We start from the raw sequence: 26,719 nt of genomic DNA on the forward strand, positions 1-26,719 counted from the left end.
TTCCATCATAGCTACACAGTACTCAAACAAGGCTACAGCTCCTAATATCGCCCCTCCCTCTGGGTCTGTGGGGGGCCATTGTTATTCAAATCACCACAGTGATCTTGAGACTAATTGTGCTACTTGTTTGAACTACAAAATTTTCAGTTGTATCAGAGATGTGGTAAAATGACTGAATGAGGTGCATGGCACTCTCTGACAGTTCAGTGAATGGTTTTAAAGCATCCTGTAGACAGCAGCTAGAAATCAGATCATTGTCTGCCTCAGCCATCACCAGACTCTTCTTCCTATGGTAGATGAGACAAATACAGGAACCCACCACTGGACTACACTCAGTCCTGAGTGAGATGTCTGTGTCAAATTCCTCCCCCAGGGCTCAGGGAGTCTGCTGAAGTGGAGGCCAAAAGAGTGTTAGAGCCAGTGGGGATGGAGGACACCAAGGAATCAAGGACTTCTAGATAGCGCCGGACAGACATCTGAACTCAGAGAGTGAGGCAGCCTGCACAGGACAGAGCCTACACAGGTCTAAGTCAGATGGGGTCCCACACTGAAAGGGAAAGTGGACACAAGTCCCTGTCTCTGACCTAGAAACTGTCTCCAATTGACAAGCATTCAGAAAGGGAAAATTAGTTTTCTCCAGTCCGATGGAGTATCACTGGGTCTACAAGCCACACTTAAGAGAAGGCTCTATGCCAGTAGTAGATGTGCCAACACAAAATGAACTCAGTGGTATTTTGAAGTTATTTTTGTTTGTCTCATAATGCTTTGTTTGGGACTTTTGGTTTTTGTTAACCTTACAAGTCTTGCTTATATATTATTATAGTTTCTGATTTTGGGTTTTTATGAGATTTTTTTGTGTGTAAATTTGCGTGTCTCTATGTCTGTATGTGTTTATTGTGCTTTCTCTTTGGCTCCTTTTTTTTGTTTGTTCGTTTTTGCCCTATTTTAGTTTGTTTGTTTTGCTTTAGTTGCCTGTTTGTTTTTTAATGAGAGCAAGGAGTATGACTTTGGTGGGTGGCGAAGGGAGAATCTGGGGGAGGAAAAGCCATGATAAGATTATATTATATGAAAAATTATTTTCACTTAATAAAAGAATTATATAATAAACTTTGTCATATAATTTCATGAAACCAAAAGTATTTTAAAAATATGTAAGTATTATGTATAAATGTGTTTCTTTGGGTTTATAAGGATCCAAAAGCACAGCCTTGGCATCATCTACTAGCACTGAATTTCTGTAGTGTTGTTTACCATAATACTGGAAAACTAACATCTCGGTGACTTAGACTTTTTACATAGAGTGACGATTAAAATAGTGTACTGAGGCTTGTAGCAAGCTTTTTCATTGGCTGCCAGTTCACAAATAATGACACAGAGACTTATTAATTATGAAAGCTTGGCCATTAGTTTAGGCTTTGTCCCACTAGCTCTTGTTATACCCAAATCCACGAAGTCCCTGCAAAAGCCAACAAGGAGGCCAAGTCCTGTATGTAAAAGCAAAGAGCCTCTATTTTAATCAAGTTTGCAAACTCTGTCTCTCCATATATCCAACATATTGGAATAACCAGAGAGCCCCGAGCTCAATTAGAATTAGGTTTTTATGGTAGTAAAGGTGGTGGTGGGGGTTTCCTAAGGTTCAGGACCTCTGATTGGCTGACATTTTTTCTAGGGGTGTCTGGTGAAAGTGCCCTGGCAGGTGGTCCTATCTACAGTGGTTAGAATGTTAGGCATTTCCTTTGAATGGTTGGTTCTTGGGTGGTTGGTGGTCGGGTTATCTCAACTTGTGTTTCCTCAGGCAAGCAGGCATTGCTTCAGGGTAAAGTACTGAGACTCAGGCCTCTTCTTAAATTCATCAATGGTTGAGTTCTACTCTGGCAGGTGATAGTGGTTGGAAGTAAAGAACTTCCTTTGGGTGACATGCCCATACTTAGCTTATCATGCCTGGCCCCCACAGCTCTTATAACTGAAACCATATTTTTTGTTAATCTACATTTTTACCATTTGACCTTTACCTCTCCCATTCTGTGTGACTCATTCTGCATCTCGATGGCATCTCCTCTTGCATCTAGATTCATCTCAAGTTTTCTTTCTGTGCCCAAAAGTCCCACCTATCTCTTCTGCCTAGCTGTTGGCCATTTAACTCTTTATCAAACCAATCACAGCAATATATCTCCACACAGTGTACAGATATACCACAACAGGTGCTGGAGACACTGGCTGATCTTCCAGAGGACCTGTATTCGATTCCCAACACCTACATCACAGCTCACAACCATCTGGCTTCTGTTGACACCAGGCATGCATAGTGTATACAGACATCCAAGCAGGCAAAATGCCTATACTCTTAAATACTAATTAAATAGTATATTACTTAGATAGTAAAATTATTAAATAGCATACCTCATAGAGCTGCTGCAAGGTTGAACTGTCAGTCTAGATACTTTTTAAAAGAATGCTCAATAGAGTAAGTGCCCAAAAGTAGGAAATCATGAAGTGAAGAAACTTCAGTTACCTCTTTAATCAGGATTTAGGTCTACAGTACCTGTTTTTTTTTGTTTGTTTTGTTTTGTTTTTTTGTTTTGTTTTGTTTTGTTTTTTGATTATTTGTTTTCGTCTCATAGATTTCTTCATTTTCTTGGTATGGTTACTTCATGAAGATATTTGCTGAAGTCATACACATTTTATTATTGTGAACATCTGTGTATTATATATATGCCCTATGTTTATTCATTTGGGAGCATTATCTTATTTTTCTTGAAATTAATAGCAGTCTCCTTCTCCTGCCCTAATTTTTCAAATACTGATCAATGTGTCTCTAGCTTCTCTGACAGCTCAATAAAGTATCCCTTGAAATAGCCACACTTAGTGTCTTAGTTTCAGGTCTTTTTCCTGTATTCATCTCTTCCTGGATGGTCAGCTCAGTTGCTCCTTCAGTGTGTTTGTACAAGGGGTGTGTAACAAGGGATTTATCACAGGGATTTTGTGCTCTCCTCACATAGGATACAGTTCCCTGTAAGGTTGTATATTGAAACAATACTGTGGAAGTACAGAGGGCAGAAGTTTAAAAGTGAAGATTGGCGTAAGGCACCGTGAATCTGCAAAGAGTCTGCAACCCAGGAACATTAGCTAACACTTCTGCGTGTGCTAGCTCTCATAGCCTCTAGCCTTGTGATGTGAGTGTCCTACAGAGTCAGCTGATGCTGTTCCTCTCAGGTGGTATGAGTTCAGACTTGTACTTTCATGTCCAGGACTTGAAGAAGCTGCAGAAGAAAAGGTGATTGCAGGTGGGCCTCTGCAGATCTCCTGAAGTGTACCTGCTAGACTTGAGTATTAACAGAAAGGGACCGCAGCCTCATTTCTATGCTCCACTGCAGCCTCACTACTGCTTTCCACATTCTCCCCCTTTGGAGATGCTGGAATCAAACCCACAGGTCTCCAGCTTCTTCCACCATTGTGTTGCACTCCTGGCCCCTTGCAACAGTTATTTGTCTCCTTGTTTCATGTATAAAATGAAGTCTTCCTTTTTGGCCAGCATGTTTGGTAGATGGGACCTTGGGCATAGACCACCACCTCTGACTCATTTCCTACTTTTTGCATGAAAATGTCCCTTGTCTACCACTTAATGAAAAGGATGAACTGTGGATTACCACATTAACACATCACAAGGTCACTACAGGTGGTCCATAGCCCCAACACTGCTGTCTAGAATCAATTTCCCTGTTTCTTCTGAGCATATGTCTCTCTGGGGGTGATAGAGGTGGCTTGTTTGTTGCAGGATTTTTACTGTAATTGCACTGAAGCCTGCCTGTCCCTGGGGCCAGACCCACACCATCCTCTGGCAGCTCTAAAGCCTCCCCAGGCTCGTCTCATTGTCTCTCCTAGATCCTTCTCCTTGGACTCTTCCTGTAGTTAAACCCCAGCTTTGCGTCAGCTTTCCAGCATGCATAGCTATCTCCTTAGCTCTTTTCCCTCCAACTTCTTCATCTCTCTCATCTCTCTCACCTCTTCTGTTTGCAGAGTCCTTATTTCGAATCTCAGGTCCTCATCTTTCTTGTTTTGCTTCCTTTTTGGGTGGAATTCATCTTCCACATGGGAGGTAAATTATTGAAATCCTGTATGACTGAAAACTTTATTTAATCTCACCCTTGAGAGATGGTTTGGCTGGGTTTGGAGTTCTATCTTGGAAATGATTTTCCTTCATTATTTTAAACACATTCTCCATCACCTCATAGTTTTCAGTGTAAATGTTGAGAAATACAACACCACTTTTAATATCTGATACTTTACATGTGACCTGTTATCTCTCTAGAAGCTTTTATAATTTCTTAATTGTTAATGCTTTGAACTTTGATGGTGCTGTACCTTGTCATTGTGTTGGACCCCTGTCAATTTGGGGACATGTGCCTTGTAACATGCTCATGTGCTTTGATACTTTTCCTTTTGTTCTCTCTGTTCTCTCTCAAGTAGTCAGACTGACATTTTTAACTATAATACTTTGTGCATAAATTCCCATCTCCCTTTGTTTTCCAAGCAATTAATTTAACTTCTATTTTTTTAAAGATTTATTTGTTTATGTATATAGTGTTCTGCCTGCACCTATGCCTACATGCCAGAAGAGGGCACCAAATCTCTTATAGATGTTTGTGAACCACCATGAGGGTGCTGGGAATTGAACTCAAGACCTCTGGAACAGCAACCAGTGCTCTTAATTATAAAGCCGTCTCTTCAGCCCCTTAATTTATATTTCTTAAAGAACATTTCACCTTAGTGCATATTTTTTAATTTCTAGGATTTTCTTTCTGTTCTTTGTTTTTTTTTTGTTTTGTTTTTTTTTTTTGTTTTTTTTTTTTTTAGAGAACAGCATTTTATTCTTGTTTCATGGATATGTGTCACTGGAGATATTTATGTGTTGCTTGTTTCGAAATTTTTTGCATTCCCTTCAATGCTTCTCCCTGAAATTCCCCTTTTAAAATTTTACTTGTTTTCTTACTTCACTTTCTATTTTATTTTATTTGTTCATATGCTGGTAGATTCTTGGGTGTTTTCTCATATTCAGAGAGTTCATTTTGATACAATTTTTGCTCATATTAGAGGTGGGCCTTGTGATTGTGTGACCAAGCTGAAACCAACATGTCCTTCAAGTCTTTGCTCACATTCCCTTTATAAAGTTTAGAATGTTCACTTTATTTAAAACTGCATATACGTGCCTCTCAATGCTTCTCTGCCTTGGCTTTTTCTTTTCTCCCTTTCTCCCACACTGTTTTTATTATTTGATATGTTTAATAATACATATTTGGGTTTTTTATCATCCCCCACTAGAATACAAACTGCTTACATTTGTTTTTATTTTTATCAAACGAATTAGATTGGTGCTCAACACAAAGTGATTAGTCATTCAGTAAAATCTGTTAAATTGAGGGTATTTGTGTTTCACTATCTGTAGGTCTTTCTTACAAACTTCCCATTTTGCCCAGAAATGATTTCTTATCTCACCTAAGTACCTAGTAGGATAGATGGGAGAGTCTGTAGAGAGATACAAATGACCTATGGAGAAGTCAGTGTTCTTGTAGCTGAGCAAGATGAAGGGACCGAGGGCCTTGCTATTGGATCATATGATTCTGCCATCTTTTCCTGGTTTTACCTAGCTCTAAAAGTTTGCCTTTTCGGAGTTGTCCACATAGAAAAGCCTTACCTCTCTGTAAGAATGGGGAAGGAATTTGATGAACCAAAAGCAGCTGAGAATGCTGGCCAGTTTTGTTTTCTTAGTGGTTTATATCTGTTCCAACCTGCTGTTTATTCCCACAGAAATGCCTTCCCTCCAGGTTCAGGTACTGAAGTTTAGTTACCTTGCTTTTTGTTGGTTTCTAGTCCTCTCTCTTGTCCTCTCAGCCCTGTCTTTCCACATGTCATACAGTGAACGTCATGGATGGAGCTGAACTGGACGTTAGTTGTCCAGCAGACTTCTCAGTTGTTGTCTAGTCGTTCTTCTCCTGGCTTTTATGGATTTATGTTTTCCCCAGTGCCTCGTTGTTAATTCTGTTGAATCTAAGAGCAAGAGGAAAAGCTGAACTCCTTTTTCAGAGTGCTTGCAGATCATAGTCAAATGCTGTTTGCATAAAGACTAGTGATGAGATGTACTTCCTGATCATAAAGGGCACAAAGCACAGTGACTTGGTGATTGTTTTCTCTTACTGCATCTTCCAGAACGGTCCATATCCTGCTGTATAGTAGGCATGGAAGTTGTTAACTGAATGAATTTTCATCTAAGCAGGTTCCTTATGATCCTTATATAGCACATTTTACCAAGTTAGAGTTAGGTGAGAGCACTTTGAGGGTTGTTTTGTCTTTTTGTTTTCTCGTGACAAAAGAAATTCACAGAAAGGTGTAGCCCCGATAATATACAGAATAGGGCATGGACATTGGAAGGTGCCTGTGATGAGCATGGTTACACTGACTTTGAGAACTAGATTTCTGAAGATGCATTAAGCCAGCATCCTGATGACCCTAAAGGAAATTAGGGTTAGGGGTCAAAGGTCTCACGTGACAGAGCAGAAGCTCCGGTAGTAGTTCTTATTTTACAACATGAAAGTAATTCACCTAAAGGTGTGTTAATCCCTTGACCCGTTTTAAAATTTTCTTTTTATTTTATGTGTTTGTGTGTTTTGCCTGTGTGTATGCCTGTGTGCAACTTGCATGCAGTGCTTGAATTGACCAGAAGAGGGTGTTAGATTCCCTGGAGCTGGAGTTAACCAATGCTTATGAGCCTCCATGTGGGTGCTGGGGATTGGACCCTGGTTCCATGGAGGAATAGCCAGTGCTGTTCACCACTGAACCATCTCTCCAGCCCCAGCCTTTGCTCACTTTCAGTGATGTATAGTCAGTGTCTCCTTGTCTATTCTTGATCTTTGCAGGTTTCAGAATCTGCCTCTAGTTTAGTATGGATTTCTTTCATGGCTGTTGTGGATAATGTGGTTTGGGTCCTGTGCTAAGAAGCTTAGGAGAGCGTGTTTAGGTCCATGCTTTACCCAGGGACTGACTCCAGCAGCCCTGAGGAGGAAGACAGTAGCAGCTGCAGCATGAATAGGTAAACGGTCATGGACAAGTCTGAGATGTGGTCATTGCTTGTCACCTAGGCGATGTTCCTCCTTCTGTCCTTCATTTTCCACAGTAAAGCAGCAAAAGTCCGAAACTTTTTCCGCTGCCCTCTTACAAAGGCATGTGATACAGATGCGGCCAGTGGGAAACTTGGTAGCCTCTGAAAACCTGTTGACCTCACTGAACTTGTCTGTCACAGGGCAGTCAGGGAGCACGGCAGTGCAGAAAGGAAATTCTGGGTCATTTTAAAGAAAGAAACAATTCTTGTTTTTAATACTGATACAAACAAAAATCTACACACTAAAGTAAAAAGCTTTGAATTTTCTTAGAAAATGCTCTTTGTAATAGTGAACAATTAAATAAAGTTCCTAAAGAAATCCTCTACACAGTTTCCAAAGTCTGAAGCCTAGTATGCTTCCTGTCATCAAAAAACAAACCAAAAATCTGCCTTTCACTTTGCTTGCTTACAGAGGAAATATGTTACGTGTAGTATTGTGTCTAAATCCTCACTATAGATTAGCATGGATTTTGTCTCTTTCTTTCTGTATGGTATTCTACATTAGGAATACACTGTTTATTTCTTTGACCATTAGTGTGTATTCAAACAATTACATATAATGTTTCTATGAGCATTTTAATATATTGAACTTTCTCTATTGATCAGGGTACCCTCAAATTCAGATCTGCCTGTCTCTGTCTCCCAAGTGCTGGGATTAAAGATAGGTACCATCGTACTCAGCAAATATATAACTGTTTAGAATAGGACTCTATCTGTGTAGTCTTTGGACAGATGTGTTATATATATCAGCCCAGCCTGAGGCTTACTTTTCTTCTTTGCCAGTTTTATACATGTATAGTGAACTTTATTACTTTTATCTACTGTCATCAATCCCCCTTCCTTCCTGCTGCAACTCTTCCTCTCAACACATCTCTTACTCTCATGTCTGCCTTTGTTTTTTATAATTTACTTCTTACAGTCTACCTGCACTAATGGGAGCTCACCAACACCAGTCAGACTGGGAAGGAACAAGCATTAGACCAAACTAGTCCCTCTGAATGTGGCTGACAGTTGCATGGCTGGGGCAGACTGAGGAGCCACTGGCAGTGGCACCAGGATTTATCCCTACTGCCTGTACTGGCTTTTTGGGATCCTATTCTCTTTGAATGGATACCTTGCTCAGCCCAGATATAGTAGGGAGGGCCTTGGACCTTCCCCACAGCAATGTGCCTTACCCTCTCTGAGGAGTGGCTGGGGGTGGGGTGGGGTGGGAGAGTGTGTGGAGGGAATGGGAGGAGGGGAAGCAGTGGGAACTTGGATTGGTATGTATAATGAAAAAAGATAGTTTGTTTTCTTTTTAAAAAAATAAAAAAGGGAAAAAATAATTTACTTCTTTAATTACGATTGCTTATATGAGCATGGGTGGAAAGTTATTTACTGGATAAGGACAATTTATTAGTGATACACCACTAAGGAAAAAGATACTCCCCACAACTGCCAGTTCCTCAAGGAGGGGTGAGGCCTCATGGGTTCCTTTCCCGCTCAGGGTGGATGTTTACAGGCTGTCTTGTGCGGGTCTCGTGGAGTAGCCATAGGTGGCATGAGGTCATGAGTACAGTAGCTGCGGCACAGCCACAGGACTTCAGCACACCTCTCTATCTCCAGCTTTTACATCCTCTCTGCCTCTCTTCCGAGATACCCTCTGAACCTTGGAGGGGATGAGATAGATGCCCCATTTATGGGCGATCTCTTCATTTTCATTTATTGTCAGCGTTTTGACCACTTGTGAGACTTTGAGTTAACCACCACCCATTGCAATAGAGAGCAGCACTGGTCTATGGGTATAAACATTAGTATTTAAATTACAGCTTGATAACATGTCAGTTTAGGTCCTGTTGGGCCCATGACCTTCCCACTCTTAGGCTTTTGACCAAGTTTACACCAACAGGCACAAGGTCCTTCTTTTGGGCTGGGCCTCAAATCCAGTCAGAAAGCAATTGGTTATCCGTAGAGGTGGTATTTCTTCTTTTTAAAGTTGGTGGTGGTGGAGTGTGTGTGTATGGTACACATACACTTTGAAGAAAGGGAGTTTTGCTTTGAGGTCACATTTAGTACTTTGAAAGAAAAAGAACTTTAAACCAGGAAGGAGCCTATAAACTTGATAGTAATGAAATTTATATTAACTTATAAACTTCTTCCTAAGAAAGTAGAATCATATAGAAATGAAGTTTACCTCTTCTGGTTTTTATCTACAAAAGTGACAATTCCCTTTAAAAGTTTTATTTGGAACAGGATAAAGATAGAACAGCAAATTAAACAGTGCAGACTCTGGTTTGAATTTCAGTGACGTGGTTCAGGAATATGATAGAATCTTCATAATTTCTAAAATAGCCCTAAATATACTTCTATAATTTTGTACTATGTATTTGTGCAAAGTGAAGTTTTTGACATTTGTGATTATAAAATCAAAATATCAGTCAGCTGAAAAATACTAACAGTGCCCTACATCTTTTACTTTCAAATACTTCCATCTTTTATAACTTATAAAATTATATATACCAAAGAATTATTTTACAGTCATTTTTTCTGATTTATTATCAGTACATGTTTGCTTTCCATATCTGTTTTATATATGCTTTCTATATCTGTTTTATGTATATGCTCAGTGTCATGTAAAGGCTCACAAATCTAAGAAGCCATGGGTTAGTAGGCCAAGCAAGGTGGTTAGTGTATTGTTATTCTTTCAGTGAGCAGAAATTTAAGAATAATTATAGAATGCATTCATTATAAACTTATTCACAGAGTGAAAGCATAATTGGACTTTTTTTTTCTTATCAGCAACTTGAATTGGTGGAGCCAAGTGGCTGGATTCACGTTCCTTTAACTGACAATCATAAGAAGCCAACTCGCACGTTCATGATACAGATCGCCGTTCTAGCCAATCACCAAAATGGAAGAGACACCCACATGAGACAGATTAAGATATACACACCAGTGGAAGAGAGCTCTATTGGAAAGTTCCCTAGATGCACAACCATTGATTTTATGATGTATCGTTCAATACGGTGACTTGAAAATGGGGCAGAAGTAAAGTAGACATGTGTTTTATGCTGTCATTGGATATTGTATCAAGTATCTTTAGTGGTAAAGCATGTCATTTCACAATTTTATATACATTTAAAACACTTCAACTTAGATAAATAATTTTTTGGTAATGCCTGTTTATTGTTTTATACAATAAAGTCCATATTTTATATTACTAAAAGTGAATTTGAAGCCAATCTTTACATTTTCTTTATAGTAAAAGGAAACTAGTTAAGAAAATTTCAAGATGTACATAATTTTTGTACTAGCATATGATTATTTTATATAATGCTTGTTGGGTATTTAGGAACAAATCTCTGTTATTCTAGTGTACCTGTAGTTTTTAATAATGTAAGATTTAATTTTTTTATAGGGGAAATTTAATTTTTTAAATGTGTGATTCTTTTTAGGCGTAATATCACAATAAACTGGCATTAGATGTCTGTTATGAACCACTCTGTTGAGGTCTTTTGACCCCCCATGCCTGTAATCTAGCATTCTGGAGGATGAGACAGGGGGATTATGAGTTCCAGTTTAGCGTGGCCTATACAGTGAAAGCCTTTCTTAAAGGGAATAGGAGCTTTAGCAGGGGAGAAGCCAGTCTGATATAGTTGTCCTACCTTCTCTCTTCCATGAAATATTTGTAACACCAGGGTTGTCTGTACTCATCATGTTAGAAATTGCCATTTAATTTGCAGTTTATCTCAGTCCATGTAAAGAACTTATATGAAGAACTTCCAGTTGTGTCTGACATTGTAACATCTTCCATAGATATTTCCTATGAGAATTTAAGAAGAAATAGCTTTTTTTTCCCCTGTAGAACATGGCTTAAAAAATGCATGTTGACTGTTTCATAACATGGTATGCCCTGTATCTGAATTAGTCCCAGCACTGCCCTTCGATTCACTTTTGTTTTAGAAACGTTGTTCGTCCATTGTTGGAAATATGTAAAGTCTAAACCAAGAATGTTTAAAGTAATAGTGTGTTCACTTTGCTTTATTCTGGTAGCGCGTACTGTTCACTAGGTTACTACTGAAAATATGGCTTCACTTGCTTTTGGAACTAAAAGGTTTTTTGTTGTTTTATTCTCTTGGAAGTAAAAAGCATGCTATGGCCAAGTTTAGTAAAGATACAGGTGTAGGATGCTGGGGACTACAGGAAAATGTAAGGAGGACCAAAGAAATGAGAATGGGAGCATATAGCAGGCAAGGATGTTAACAGTCACATACACTGCAGGGATTAGTTCTAGGGCAGGAAATGCGAGTTTAAGAGACACAGAAGGCTATAGAAGTAATAATGTCACTGCTTACCAGCTGCCTTTAAAAAAAAAAAAAAAAAAAGCCTAAGGACTAATTCAGTGCATTACCCTGCTAGTAATTTGCTAAGGCATTCCTCAATCAAGAAGAACTGAAAAGAATGTCAGGAAAGTCTGTGATTTCCTCCTATATTCTATTTTCCTTTAAAAAAAAAAAAGGCTCTCATAAAGCCCAGGCTAAGCCCAAATTTGCCATGTAGCCGAGGATGCCCTTGATCTGATCCTCCTCCTCTATCCCCAGGTGCTGGGATCACAGACTGTGACACATGCCCAACTTTATGTGATTCTGGGGAGGGAACTAGGGATTCATGCATACTAAGCAGACATTCTGCCGATCCCATTTACCTATTTGTCATATTTTATCAGGCTTAATAAGCATGGGAAATTTGATAGCTGTGGATTATAGATAATGGATTCCCATAGCATAACAATAGTTTGGAATACAGATGATGATTATTATATTGCCATAGCCTAATTGTCAAAGCAGTTTCCCCCATCTCAGCCTTGTTCAGAGAAGCATCTACTAGTAGTGGGTAGAGGGTAATGCAGAGATCCACAGCTTGTCACTGCTTGGGCAAATGTCTGCTGAGTGCACCTGTCTCTCCACCTGTCCAGTTCAGGGAATAGCAAGGAAGAGGAACAGAAAGAACGTCATAGCTGAAAGATGGCAGTAAGTTCTGTAAAGTGCAGACTTCTGGACTTGATGTGGATGATGCTGTCACGAACTCGCGGCAGCAGTAGTCACCTGCACAAGACTTCACCCATCAACATTCCATTGCTGCGGAGGGCACATAAGATCCATTTCTCCCAGAGGGACTACAGACCAATGAAGGCTGCAATAACCCTTCAAGAAAGGGCCCTCACCATGCTCCTGCAGGCAGTCCTAATTACATGCAATGGGTCACCTAAAATGTAACAAAAAAAAGGGGGACTTGAGAAGTGTTTGGTGGATGGGGAATGAGATAAGGGGAAATAATGAGAGGGACCCTAATCAAAGGGGGGGAAAGACAGATTGTAAAAGAATAATTTTAAAACTCATTTCAGTGTGTTCTGGGATTAAACACAAGGTCTTGTGTATGGTAAATACCCTTTCTACCTCTGAGTTATATCACCCCGTCTACACTTTTAAAAATGGAGATTTGTAATCTCATTACTTTGGAAGCTGAGATGAGAGTTAGGCGTTTTAGGCCCCCTTGTGCTAAACAGACATTGTCTACAAACAAAAGCAAAGCCTAAACATTTTCTGTTTCGGCTGAAGATGTGTCTCAATGGTAGAACGCGCCTGGCATGCACAGGGTTGTGTACATAAAAGTGTACATTATATAGTTAACGAAGACTTATATCTAGAATACATACTTTTAACAGTTCTTAAAACTCAACAGGAAGAAAGAAATGCAATTTAAAATGAGCAAAAGATTTCATTGTTGTTCACCAAGTAAAGCTGTACCAGCCATTCTGTTCCCATGGGCTGTGAAGAGTCACGTGAGCCTGTTCTTTGAAGCTTCATTTCTAGTACAGCTTCTGTGTCCTTTTTCATGCTTAAGACCAGAAATGATTTGGAAGTTTGAACTTTATAGGAGATAATTTTGATATTATGTGATATTTGATATAAGTTTGGTAAATGTGATAATTCACTTGCACATGAGACATTTTACGAGATAGGAACCCAGATTTTCCAACATAACATTTGTTTCGTGTACACCTTTCAAAGCCCTTTAATGCAGTGTTTGTAATGTGCCTGTCACACTGGTCAGGTGTGGAGTTGTTCACTGGTATGATTTAGTACTCAGAAAGTTCTAGATTGTCTGAGATTTTGAGTGTTGGGATTAGGGATCTGAACTTCAAAGCCTCAAAACAGCCTAGGTTTGCATCAGTAGGAAGGTGTGTAAAGAAACTGCAGGGGAACTGGGTTGAAATAGCTGTTCAGCAGTAGAAATGAGCAGACTATATGCTACACTTTGGACACTTTAAAGTAATTATGTGAAGAGAGAATTTCAAGAGAGTGTACACTTACGATTCCATCTTTTTAAAATAATAAGATTCCAAAAAATACAACTAAGGTAATAGAAAGTACAGCAGTGACTCTGCGCTTAGGGAACAGGCTGAGGGAGGGAGGGAGGGCTGCTTTGGAGAGTCGAGGAAATTCCTCCTGATAGCAATACGGTCTTCACAGGTGCGCACATAGGCCCAGCACTACCAGATCACACACTGTACATTTTTTGCGGGTTATTGTATGTAGATTAAATGTTACTAAAGTTGTAAGGAAATAGCTCATTTACACTTTAGGAATTACCTAAAAGGTAGAGTGATAATACCTTTTATTGTATAGGCCCTCAGTAGAAATCTAACAGTAGAAAAGTCATCGAACAGTTAGAACAAGGACAGAAAAGGCACTGGTTTGTTTGCAATTTCGGTTTATGGCTATAGGGTTAAAATTTAATTTCCATGTAATCTGTAGTGTAACTTGGAAAATCAGTTGGAGGAGAGAAATGCCACAGGAACTTTTAAAGATGCAGAATTTTAAGTTTCTCTTTACTACAGGGCACATGCGCAGCTCTGAAAGGAAGCTGATGTTACTAGCCGCTCATTTGTTTGCTTAGATTTGGCATACAAGAAACCAAAGTGAAGCCGCCACACACCTTGTTCTCTAGTTGCTTACAGTCTACTAGGAACGGTATCAGGATCTAACCAAGAAAACCAAAAGCTGGAAAATGGGTGATCTCTGAAAAAGACTGTAGATAAAGTTTGCTTCTCAGCCTGGAAGGTAGTGCTGAAGCCAAGGAAGATATTGTACAGGACAGAGAATTCATAAATACTTTCTGTGATATGGGCTAGTATTTTACTTTAAAAATTTGTTCTTAAATTTAGACTATCATTGCTTTTTATATGAGTAATTAAATTGAAATGTGATTTGTGTATTCTGAACCAAGAGACATTTTGATACATTTATTTTTGTTTTAAAATATTCAACAAGCTGGGCAGTGGTGATGCATGCCTTTAATCCCAGCCCTTGGGAGGAAGAGGCAGGCAGATTTAAGTGAGTTTGAGGCCAGTCTGGTCTACAAGAGCCAAAGCTACCAATAAACCCTGTCTCGAAAAACAAACCAAACAAACAAACAAAAAAGCATTCAACAAAGAAACAGATCTTTAAAAGTAATTCTAGACCCCATGTCTCCTGTTCTTTTAACCAAATGGTTACACATATGTGCGTGTGTCTTATTTTATAACATCTATGAAGACTGTAACCACTTTAAACTTAAGTAGAACAATTGATTTATTACTTCTGAGTTTTACTTTGTTAATTTTAAATTTATCATTTCTTTCTTCCTTTTTTTTTTGAGACAGGATTTCTCTGTGTACCCCTGGCTGTCCTAGAACTTGCTCTGTAGACCAGGCTGGCTTCAAACTCAGAAATTTGCCTCTGCTTCTCGAGTGCTGGGATTTATCACTTATTTTTTAAAATAAAAATCTCAAAATATATTAACTAAAATATTAGGGGACATCATTTACATGGCTTAGTTGTATGTAGACATTTTTGTTTTGTCGGTCTTTAAGGTCGGGATTATCTTTCTTCATGCACATTGTTCCGGCCTTCCTGATGACCCTGAGATGCACTGAAGCCAGTGCTGGGATATTGTCTGCGTAGACAGTTTCACACCTCCAAGCTCTCGAGCCCGCTCTGCCATTTATTGCTTCTTGTTTTATTCACTCACTGGGCCCAGAAAGCCTTGAGGAAGGAGGGTAGCGAGAGTAAGGGCAAGAGCCTCAAATATTAGTGTATTAGTTGTGTATAGTTATATTCTCTGCTCACAGGGAGAATCTAAAGTCTCGTTAATTGGGAAATTATAGTATTGAACAAAAATGTTTATAGCCTATCACAGCTTTAGTGTTGGAAACGCAAAGGTTCGTTTCCATGCTGTTAAGCAGTTAAGTTTCCAGCTTCACTTGTGCACACCCTTACTGTAGTCCATGGCAACTTCATCGCTACTATTTTTCTTCTCTGCTGAGTAGACCCAACTTACTATTTTTTAAGTATTCAAACTTGTGAAACTTTGTGAGGAAATTTTTATTTATGGAAAAGCTATTTAATGTGATTCTCATTCAGGCTGTAGCATTTACCATCTTAGTCAAAATTACCATGATTATAGCCTCAGCTTTCCACTGAGGTGGGCCACAGTTAACCATAAGATGCTCTGCAGTGCATTCACATTGCCAATGTTGAGCGCAAATTGTGGTCTTTGAACTAATTCTGCAGACTGTTTTGTAGACTTTATCCCAAGACTAGTTCTTTTTCTTACCCTGGCACTCATCTGTAGTGGGAGATCCAGATTTTTAACAGATCATTTCCTGTTATTTCTACAGCAGTATCAAAGTCCTGATCACTTACCAAGAAGTGAAGGATCCAGAAGGCCGAAGTAGAGTTCAGCCAGCTGTCTTTCTCAGCTGTTAACATGTTAAGAGTCGCACGTTAACTGCCGGGCAGTGGTGGTGCGCACCTTTAATCCCAGAACTCAGGAGGCAGCAGGTGGATCTTTGTGAGTTCAAGGCCAGCCTGGTCTACACAGAGAAACCCTGTCTCAACCCCCTCCCACCCCAAAAAGAACACATAAGAATCACATGTTGCATGGATATAAAGATGAAATGAGAAGGTAGCTTTGGTAAATAGATGGCAAGCCATTCAGGTATTAATAACTGCACAGGTCTTTACTTGTGTCATGATTAATAAAATCTCAGAGACAGAAATTGGGGTTCAACCTGCAGGTCAGAGCCACTGGTTCTTACCTCTTCCTCAGTCTGAAATGGCGATCCAGCCTCCAGGAATGTCAGAATGAGACTGTGTGTGAGAGCTGTCTCCTCCATCTTATATTCCTCTCTAGGGCTGGTATTAAAGGCGTGCACTACTGGAATTAAAGGCATGCACCGTCTGGTTTCTGTGGCAAACTAGTGTGCCTACTGGGATTAAATGTGTGTGTCACCACTGCCTGGTCTGTAAGGCTGACCAATGGGACAGTTTTATTCTTTAATCTTTAGGCAAGCTTTATTTATTAAAGTACAAATGAAATATCACTACATTTACTAATCTCTATAAAGGAAAGAGATTTTACTGTTGATTTAAAAATTAAGTTTACTGGCATGGTGGTACACTCCTGTAGTCCAGCACTGCAGGAGCAGAGGCGGGCAAATCTCTGCAAGTTCCAGACCAGCCAGGGTTGCACAGTGAGAATCTCTCTCAACAACAACAACAAAATGTTTCTTTCATTACTTTAATAAGACATTCATCCAGGCAACTTAGTACATTTATAATTTATGAGTTGTAGAAATTTACTGATAGAATTTTTGGGGTCTTTTATGTATACTATCATATCAGCAAATAGTGAAAATTTGACTTTTTCTTTTACAATTTGTATCCCCTTGATCTCCTTTTGTGGATTATTGCTCTAGCTAGAACTTCAAGTACTATATTGAATAGATATAGAGTGGACAATCTTGTCTTGTTCCTGATTTCAGTGAGATCGCTGTGAGTTTCTCTCCATTTAGTTTGATGTTGGCTTTTGGCTTGCTGTATATTGTCTTTATTATGTTTAGGTACATTCCTTGTATCCCTGCTCTTTCCAAGACTTTTATCATGAATTTTGTTGAATAGATCCATATCAATGGCCATGCACAAAACTCAAGTCCAAATGAATTGAAGACCTCAACATAAAACCAAACACACTGAACCTCATAGAAGAAAAAGTGGGAAGTACACTTGAATGCATTGGCATAGGAGATGACTTCCTAAATATAATCCCAGTAGCACAGACACTGAGAGCGACAATTAATAAATGGGATCTCCTGAAACAGAAAAGCTTCTGTAAAGTAAAGGACATGGTCAACAACACAAAATGGCAGCCTACAGGATGGGAAAAGATCTTCACTAATCCCACATCAGATAGAGGGCTGATCTTCAAAATATACAAAGAATTCAAGAAACTTGACACCAAAAGAACAAATAATCCAATTTTAAAAATGGGGTACAGACCTAAACAGAGAACTCTCAACAGAGGAATCTCAAATGGCTGAAAAACACCTAAGGAAATGCTCAACATTCTTAGCCATCAAAGAAATGCAAATCAAAACAGCTCTGAGATTTCATCTTACACCTGTCCAAATCAAAAGCACTGATGACAGCTTATGCTGGAGAGGATGTGCGGTAAGGGGAATGCTCCTCCATTGCTAATGAGAGTGCAAATTTGTACAGCTACTTTGGAAATCAGTATGACTATTTCTCAGAAAATTAGGAAATAATCTACCTCAAAACCCATCAATACCACTGTTTGGTATGTACCTGAAGGATGCGCAATCATACCACAAAGACATGTTTTCAGCTATGTTCATAGTAGCATTATTTATAATAGCCTGAAGTTGGAAACAACCTAGATGCCTCTCAACCAAAGAATGGATAAAGAAAATGTGATACATTTATACAATGGAGTGCTACTCAGCTGTAAAAAAAAAAAAATAATGATATCTTGAAATTTGCAGATAAATTGATGGATCTAGAGAAAACCATACTGAGTGAGGTAACACAGACCCAGAAAGACAAATATATGTACTCACTCATAAGTAACTTTTAGACATAAATCAAAGAAAAACCAACCTACAGTCAACAACCCCAGAGAACCTAGACAACGAAGAGGACCCTAAGAAAGACATACATGGATCTGCATAGGAAGAAGAAAACGACAAGATCTTTTGAATAAATTGGGAGCATGAGGGCATGAGAGAGGGTAGAAGGGGAGGGGGAGGTAGGGAAGGGAAGGGAGGGGAGAAATATGTATAGCTCAATGAAAACAATAAAAAATGGCACATCCAGAGAGGACAGAATGCACTAAATCAATGTTATTTGCGGTTGTTATGAATAGTAGCAATGATAACTAATCTATCTAAGCTACACAAGAGTTGGACCTAGTTCCAAAAGTCTATTTTGGCTGGAAGCTGGGGTAGAATAAAAGCCCAATTGGGTCACCATTCTTCATATCCTAATGTCTTCCTAGATTTTTAGGATTTATGCCACATAAGCATCCTGTGTACGGATGGACCCTAGATAGTCTTTATTTGGCAAACAACAGTCCACTTAGCCCAGGAACACAGTGAAAAGAAGGCCCAGGAAAGAGGACTCTGGGGACACACAGTTCTCCCAGCCAGGAGAGGACCAGCTTGTTTTCAGGTCATGACAAGTTGCCTACCTGCCATCAGAGCTCACGTACTAGCAAGGAGAAGCTGGGGACATCCCAACAGACAGACTATATCCTCTCACATCCTCACAGCTACCGGAGAGACTGCAGGAAGCAATCCTGTCACCAGCATGAATTAGTGCCTTCCAGTAGTGCTCCAGGGAGTACTGGTCTACAGAGACAGGAGCACTACCAGCTGTGAGCGGCTGCCACACCATTCGCCATGTGTCTGATGAACATGAACACTAGAGGCAGCGCTCGCCCATCTCCATGTTAACAGACCGCATCTGAAGGTTCCTGAGAGGTTCAGCAGGGTGTTTGAGGCCCATCCTCAGGAACCACATGGCAGAAAGAGAGAGCCAACTCCAACAAGTTGTCTTCTGACTTCTGCATGCACACATGCAAATGGATAAACGTAATAGAAAAAAAGACAGTGCGTCATCTGTAGGAAGTGCCGCAAGCCGGGCTTCACGCGGTGCACACCTGTGAAGCAGAAGCCATGTGGATCTCTGAATTGGAAGCCACTCTGGTCTACAGAGATTATTCCAGGGCATTCAGGATTACAGAAAGCCTGTGTCAGAAAAAGACAAGTCATAAAGAAAAGGGTTGCATTTGTAACCAAAATATTTTGGCCTTTATTATTAACTTTGAAAACAATTTCATAGATGTGTATGAGATGTTGTGATCACATTCATCCCACTAATCTCTCCTCCTTCCACACTTGCTGAACCCACTCTCTTCTCAGCTAGTTCCCATCCTAATTTTTTTTAATAGTCTTTTTGCTGTTGAAGTCTCTTGTAGGCTGCTAGACTTCTCTCTTGTCATTATTGCCTAAATAATGTGATATAGCTATTTTTGTAGCATTTACCCCATGTTAGGCATTGCAAGTGTAAGTTAGAGGTCGTTTAAAGATACACATTTTGGTATCAGCATAGCGGGGAATTGCTATGACAGACCTGACCATGTTCTGGGAGAACTGTGGAAGGACTTTGGAACTTTGGTCTAGAAGATCCATTGAGTGTTAAGAGCTCTATGGGATGTGCTGTGGGAACATGGAAGATAAGAATGTGAAGAGCAATGCAGGAGACGGAGGCCTGGCTTATGAAATTTCCAAGGGAATATTAAAGACTCTGTCAGGGCCATTTGCTATTTTGAATTAAGACCCTGTGTTTCTGGTTAGCTAGGGCTGAAGAATCAGCAGTGATCAACAAGATACCAGAACTAAAGCAAAACTCTTTGCTGTGATACTTGATGCTGGTCAGCGGGAGCTAAGAAATTAGTGGTGATTAAAAAGAGACCAGCATCACTGAGGTAAAATCTTCTGGGAAGTGTTTCCTGAGAGCACAGAGAAGCTGTGTTCCAGAGGCGGCTAAGGTTGTACCTCATGTTGGCAGCTGGACTTGGTAATGTATAAACATCACCCAGGTGGTCCTGGTTTTGAAGGCATGAAGGTCATGGAGAGCAGCTGAGGTTCGGCACTGGGAGAGCCCAGGACAGGTCATTGGTGAAGGTATAGCCTCAGTGGCAGTTGAAGGCCCGGGACTGAAGGGGTCATGCAAAGAGTTTGAGACTTGGCTCTCTAGATCTAGTTGACTTGTTCGTACATTCTTGAGAAGGGGAGTGAGTGTAGATTAAGGAAAAAATAGATGAGAGACTGAGGATAGAGTTGGGAAGGCATTCCAGTGAGTACTAAATATGCCTCAAATTTATTTTTCTTAGCCCTTTTATACCCCAAACCAACAGGGAAGGCAAAAGCGCTTTTTAAAAATCGTGATACAAGGAACAAACAAGAGTGATTACTTCCTTATTACTCAAAACATGTAATGTCTGTGCCCTAAGTTAGACATCCTGTTATTTGGAGCAAAACATACAGTAGCTACACCTTAGGCATCCTGTTATCTAGGTAAGACACTTAGCAACTTCACCTCAGGCCAAATATCCTGTTGTTTAACCTTGAAGGAGCAATAATAGGCTCGAGCTTTCTGACCTTATGTCAAGATGGAGCAGAGCCACTTGGCACCATGAGGAAAGCCTGTGAGAGGTCCTGGTGAAATACAGCCCAGCTGCAGCAGAAAACCCAACATTTTGGAGATGCCAGTACCATGTGATGGCACCAAGAACAGCAGTATACCCATGGAGTGGAGTCATTTGCAGCCTAGAAGATGAGCTGTGTGTGCTGCAGAGGGCAGAGCCGGAGGAGTGATCCAAACCCTGTGGAGGAGTTCAGAAGATCATGAGTGAATCCCAGATAACTGAACACTGAGTTATTTATACTGTTGGATTTTAGTTTTTCTTGGTTGAGATTGTAACAATGCCCTGGTTCTTCCCTCTTGAAGAAGGTATTTAATTTTGATTTTTTAAAGGATCCCACAGCTAAAAGACTTGAACTTTTAAAAAGATTGGCTATTTTAAAGGACTGATTTTTTTTTTATGTGCATTGGTGTTTTGCTGTTGGTATTAGGTCACCTGCAACCGGAAATACAGACAGTTGTGGGCAGCCAGGTAGGTGTTGGGAATTGAACCTGAATCCTTTGGAAGAGCAGTCCGTGCTCTTAACTTTTAGCCATCTCTCCAGCCCCAGGAACTGAAATTTTAATGTGTTTGAATTTGTAAAGACTATGGGACTTCTAAAGTTATTAAAGATCTTGAGGGATGAATAAGAAAGGAAGGGTTGTGGCTTAATAGTGAGGTGTTTGTGTGTAAAGTTGACAAGGGGTCAGTTGTACTGGCTAGTTTTGTGTGTCAACTTGACACAGGCTAGAGACATTAGAGGAAAGAGCCTCAGCTGAGGAAATGCCTTCATGAGATCCAGCAGTGAGACATTTCCTCATTTAGTGATCAATGGGAGAGGGTGCTGTCTGTGGTGGGTGGTGCTATCCCTGGGCTGGTGGTCCTGGGTTCTATAAGAAAGCAGGCTGAGCAAGCCCTGGGAAGCAAGCCAGTAAGCAGAACCCCTCCTTGGCCTCTGTATCAGCTCCTGCCTCCAGGTTACTGCCCTGTTTGACTTCGTATCCTGAATTCTTTCAGTGATGAACAGCAATGAAGTGTAAGCCTAGTAAACCCTTTTCTCCCTAACGTGCTCATTGCTCATGGTGTTTCATCACAGCAATGGAAACCCTAACTAAAACACACTGTTAGGCATTGTAATGTATGTTAGAGATCATTTAAAGTACGCACGTGTCATATGCCAATATTGTACTCCTCTAGTTTCTGTGGGGGCCTAGATGCTGAACACCTGACAAGTTTCTTTTTTCTTTCACATTTTTGTTTTGATTTGGATTGTTTTCGAGATAAGGTCTCGTGTAGCCCAGGCTGACCTTGAAGTTACTATGTGGGCAAGGATGACCTTGAACTCCTGATCCTCCTGTTTGCATATTCTGAGCATTCTGAGTGCACGGAGTTTGAGGTGCACCGCCATACCTATTTCAAGGGATGCTGGAGATCTAACCAAGGATTTCCTATGTACTAAGCCATAGCTCTTTACTGAGCTACATCCACTTCCCAACCCATTTGGTAAGTTTTGAAAGAAACATGCTCATTTCCAGAAGTAAAGGCAGCTCCAGCACATTCTACATGTATCTTTAGTTTGAGACCAGTTCTGCTGGCTCCATCCTTAGTCTGGACTCTGGTCTGCATCCTGTAGCTGATGGCAGTCACTTATTCTATTTCTCGAGAATCACCTTGTTCCAAACTGGTCTCTTCTTCTGACCACTTTAGTGCCCTTTTCTTTGTTTTGACCATCAGTAGTGACATCAGTAATAGTACCTAGTTTTTCCTAAACAGTCATTTTCTAGCAGACATTCCTACTCTGGATAGCTCTAAGAAAACCAAGATAGCATTAATTTTAGAAGTTGTACCAATGCAAAGAGATATTTTGGTTTTTTGAAGTTTTTCATAGCTAGAAAGCAATATACACACACACACACACATACATACATTTACTAAAAGGGTATACAATACAAAATGTTCATTTTTAATTATTGCCCAAACTCAGTTCTTCCTCCCTGTTGGATACGATGCTTAGAACTCTGATCAGCTCTGAGGAGGAGAATGCTGCAGATGTCTCAGACAGCGCTGTCACTGGATGCCTTCAGTCCTATGTAGAGTACGCATAAGTGGTTCATCTGGAGAGGCAATTCAGATAGAGTCCAGCTGGTGGCACTGGCTCAGAAAACACAGCAGCATTTACAAGTAGCAAGGTGATAATGAAACAGATAATGAGTTTTATGATATTTTAATAGGGAAAGATACCATCAATGCCCAGTGAGTCTGTAAGGCATATAGGTAAGATATAGGGATTTATGTAGTTGTCTATGAAGAGGTTTTGTGTGTGTGTGTGTGTTCCTGTCTGTGCAATGTGTACACATATGTGGAGACCAGAGACTGATGTCTGTATTTTTCTTAATTACTTTCTACTTTAGTTTTTGATGCAAGATGCTCACTGAATCTGGAGTTCACTGCTTGGCTAGACTGCTTGGCCAATAAGCCCCAGGAATCTTCCTGTCTCCATTTCCCCAGGCTGGGTAAGGGTAATGGCTACTGCTGTTTTCTTCTTCCTCTCCTCCTCCTTCCTTCTCCTTCTCCTCTCCTCTCCCTCTCTTCCTTCTTCCTCTCCTCCTCCTTCTTTCTCCTTCTCCTCTCCTCTCCCTCTCTTCCTTCTTCTGCTCCTCCTCTTCCTCTCCCCTTCCTCTTACTTCTTGTGATTGCTAGGGATCATAAGTCAGGTCCTCATCCTTACGTGGTACGTTCTGTGCTTTCTGAGTCTTTGTCCCAGCCTCTGAAGAGGCCCTTTTCTGGGTAAGTTGTTTTGCTGTTCCACGCTAGGTAAGCGCTCTGCTACGCAACTACAGCATCCCCAGTCCTCAAGTAGGAGGTTGTAGGCAAGCTGGAAAATGAAAGTGTAGATGGGAGATGGGAGTGAAAGCCAACAGATTAGCTATCTTCCCGATACAGCATGTGGGTGCAAGTAATTATGAGTCTTAGCCAAGTTCAGATTCTGATAATGACTCTCAGACTCATGACATCGTTGATTCCCTTGTATGGGAAGGGCTGAGCCAGTATTCTTTCTTCATGCGCAGATCAGATGATTTTGCCTTCTTAATAACGGAACAGAGAATTAGATTGGCTCAGGTAAAGGAATTGAGTTTTCATCTTTGGGAAGCATCAGGAGTAGGGAGCAAGTTTCTTGAACTTTCTCTATAATTCTAGAACAATGTAAAGAGTTTAAATAGAGGGAGAGAGTTGAAAAGAGAGACCATTTTAGGGGAAGAAAACTGAACACACATTGCCTGGGAGAATATATTCAGACTGTGGTATGTCAGGGTGTTGTTAGTCGACAGAAAGATGGTAGGGAGAATAGAGGCTGTGATTTTATAGACACACCCTTGTGCAAACCATGCATGTGTGCATATATATCACTTCCGGTTTCGTATTTCTCTGTTAATAAAGCTGGATAGTCCAAACACAAGCTGTGAAGGAGACTCTGAAACAAAAACTTTGGGGTGTGTGTGTGTGTGTGTGTGTGTGTGTTTCAAAGCAGGGTTTCTCTCTGTGTAGTCCTGACTGTCGTGAAACTCACTTTGTAGACCAGGCTGGCCTCGAATTCACAGAGATCTGCCAGCCTCCCCCTCCCAAGTGCTGGGATTAAAGTCAAGCGCCACCACCACCTGATCCAAAGACTTTGTTTTGGAGGTAATGGCTTAATGTAAATCAAAGTATGTATTTAATATTTTCTGTGTATATAATATCTATGACTGAAGGAGAACATCAGAAGCCTGCCAGGGATAAAGAGCGGGTGGGAACCTGTGCTCTTCCAAAGGGCGTTCCCAGAGGGCGATGGCTGTGGACTCATGGAAATACCTACTCAGTTCTCATTCGTGGTTCCAGATCCCTTCCCCATTCCAGAGGATTGGATGACAAGTGGAATACCTAGGGAATATTCAGTCAACAGCAGGATGGTCAGAAAATATACGCAGCTCCAAATAAGTCTCGCAATAGGCTATCACAAAAATATTAGGTTTTGGAAGACCTCATGTTGGATGATACAACAAAATCATCGTGAGTGAGAACACAACTTCCCTCCTGGGTCCAATTTATGTCTCTTTCTTTTTGGATGCGTAATAAGAATGCTTTCTTTTAAGACAGAAGGATTTGAAAAAGTGTGACTTTTCCCCAACACCCCTTTACATAGGATGTTAACCGAAGCATGAACAAAGCTCTAGGGTAGCACAGCTTTAGGTTTTAAGTAATATTAACAAATTGTGTATGCCCTTGTATATCTAGTTAATATAATATAAATATTTAACCTAAGTGTCAATATTTTATGTAAATCTTGTGTGTCCTGTGTGTGTGTGTCATATGCATGTGTGTGTCTGCTTGTGTGTGTACATGAAAAAGCCAGAGAAAGGCATCAGGTGTCCTCTTCTGTCCCTCTCCACCTTTTTGCCTCAACAGGGTCTCTCTGTGGCCTGGAAGTGCACAGTTTTGGCGAGGCCAGCTATTTGCCAAACTCCCAGACCTGCCTGTCTCTGTTCTCCAGTACCAGGATTGTAGGTACGTGTAGCCATGCCTAGCATTTTATAAGGATGCTGGGAATTTGAACTCGGAGCCTCATGCTTGTAGAGCAGACAGTCTTACTCACTGAGCCATATTCCCTCCCCTAAATGTAAATGGTTCGCTTATTATTTACAGCAACTTAAAATCTGTCTAGCCAACCATGTATGTATGTATGCATTTGTGTGTGTATGCTTGTGTGGGTATGGGTACCTGAATCTCAAGGCCAGGGAGGGACATCACTCACCTTGCTCTATCACCTCCACATTGTTGTTTGAGACATGGTCTACCACTGAATCTCCAGCTTGACTGCTGCTGGCTAGCAAACTCCAGACAGCCTGCTCTCACATTCACACAGTGCTGGGGTTACAGGAATAGGTGGCCACACTCAGCTGCCTGTGTTCTTACCCACTGACGCATCCCCTCAGCCCTATTTTGGAGACTTTCTCAACCAACCTATTGTAGTACTTGTCAGTTTGGGAAATATTTGATATATGTTAATCAGGTCAGTTTTACAAATGTTACCTAGTAGTTTATGTCCTGCTGATTTTTTTTTGTCTGCTTGTTTTGTCAGTTAATAAGAAAGTTGTGTTGAAATCTTGTACACAGTTGTGAACTTGTCTGGTCTTCCTTATAATTATGTCATTTCTCATATATGTGGCCTGTTGTAATAACCACATACATATTTGGACTTGTTCTGTCTTTCTGGTGGACCACACTAGAAATTAAGAATTCTTTATTTATGAAATGACTTCTCTTGAAGTATGCTTATTTGTGTTTAATAGTGTTTTCTGCTGCAAAATCAATGTTGTCTAACTTAACAGAGCTATCTTAATTTTTGACTAGTATTTGAGTGTTAAGCTATTTCTCATCCTTTAGTGAGTGCTTTTATATTTTTTGTTTTCTCTAAAAAAAAAAAAAAAAAAAAACAGTTGACTTGTGGTTCTTACTCAGTCTGACTCCCAGGGGAATTGAAATTTGCATGGCCTATTTAGGAGATAACACTTCCCAGATCATTGTCAACCAGATAAGCATGTAGGAGAGAGATGAGGTAGAGCCAATTCTGTAGAACTTTTAAAATCTGGGCAAAATTTGATCTGTGTCAGGTGAGTTTTGTGAAACCAGTGAAGATTTTTTGAAAAGGTGGATGATCACGTATTATCTTGTCACCCCGTCAGGATGTGTCTAGAGAGTCATAAGAGAGGCATTAAAGACAGCTCCTGAGCGTGCTGTGACAGTGTAGTACCTGTGACACAGAGAAGACGCACAGCTAGCTCCGAGAAAGCCTTGCTGACTGATTGAAACCCCAGATGCTTTGATCAGGGGGTGGACAGGAACATGCCATTGAAGTAGAAGGGAATGGCTCTGTAGAGGAGAGAAAGAACTCACTGACTGCTTACATGGGACTGGGCATAAAGTTTAAGTTTAGGGTAAAGATAATCAGCAAACAAACCAGGC

The 26,719-nt window shown here is 40.4% G+C and overlaps 1 protein-coding gene across 4 annotated transcripts in view; it reads left to right on the forward strand.

The window, feature by feature from the left end:
- Anapc10 (anaphase promoting complex subunit 10) overlaps nt 1–26,719 on the forward strand; it is a 125,667-nt gene that overhangs the window by 40,530 nt on the left and 58,418 nt on the right. For 2 of the 4 annotated variants that reach the window (XM_057753409.1, XM_057753410.1), the window contains exon 5: nt 9,932–11,135. The exons of the other annotated variants lie outside the window; for them this stretch is intronic. In XM_057753409.1, the coding sequence (XP_057609392.1) occupies nt 9,932–10,162 (231 nt within the window). In that variant the 3' untranslated portion in view covers nt 10,163–11,135. Of the gene's footprint in view, nt 1–9,931; nt 11,136–26,719 lie in introns of those variants that run through there. 4 annotated transcript variants of the gene reach the window in all.

This window comes from Chionomys nivalis, chromosome 21 (assembly GCF_950005125.1).
Source record: "Chionomys nivalis chromosome 21, mChiNiv1.1, whole genome shotgun sequence".
Lineage (NCBI taxonomy): Eukaryota > Metazoa > Chordata > Mammalia > Rodentia > Cricetidae > Chionomys > Chionomys nivalis.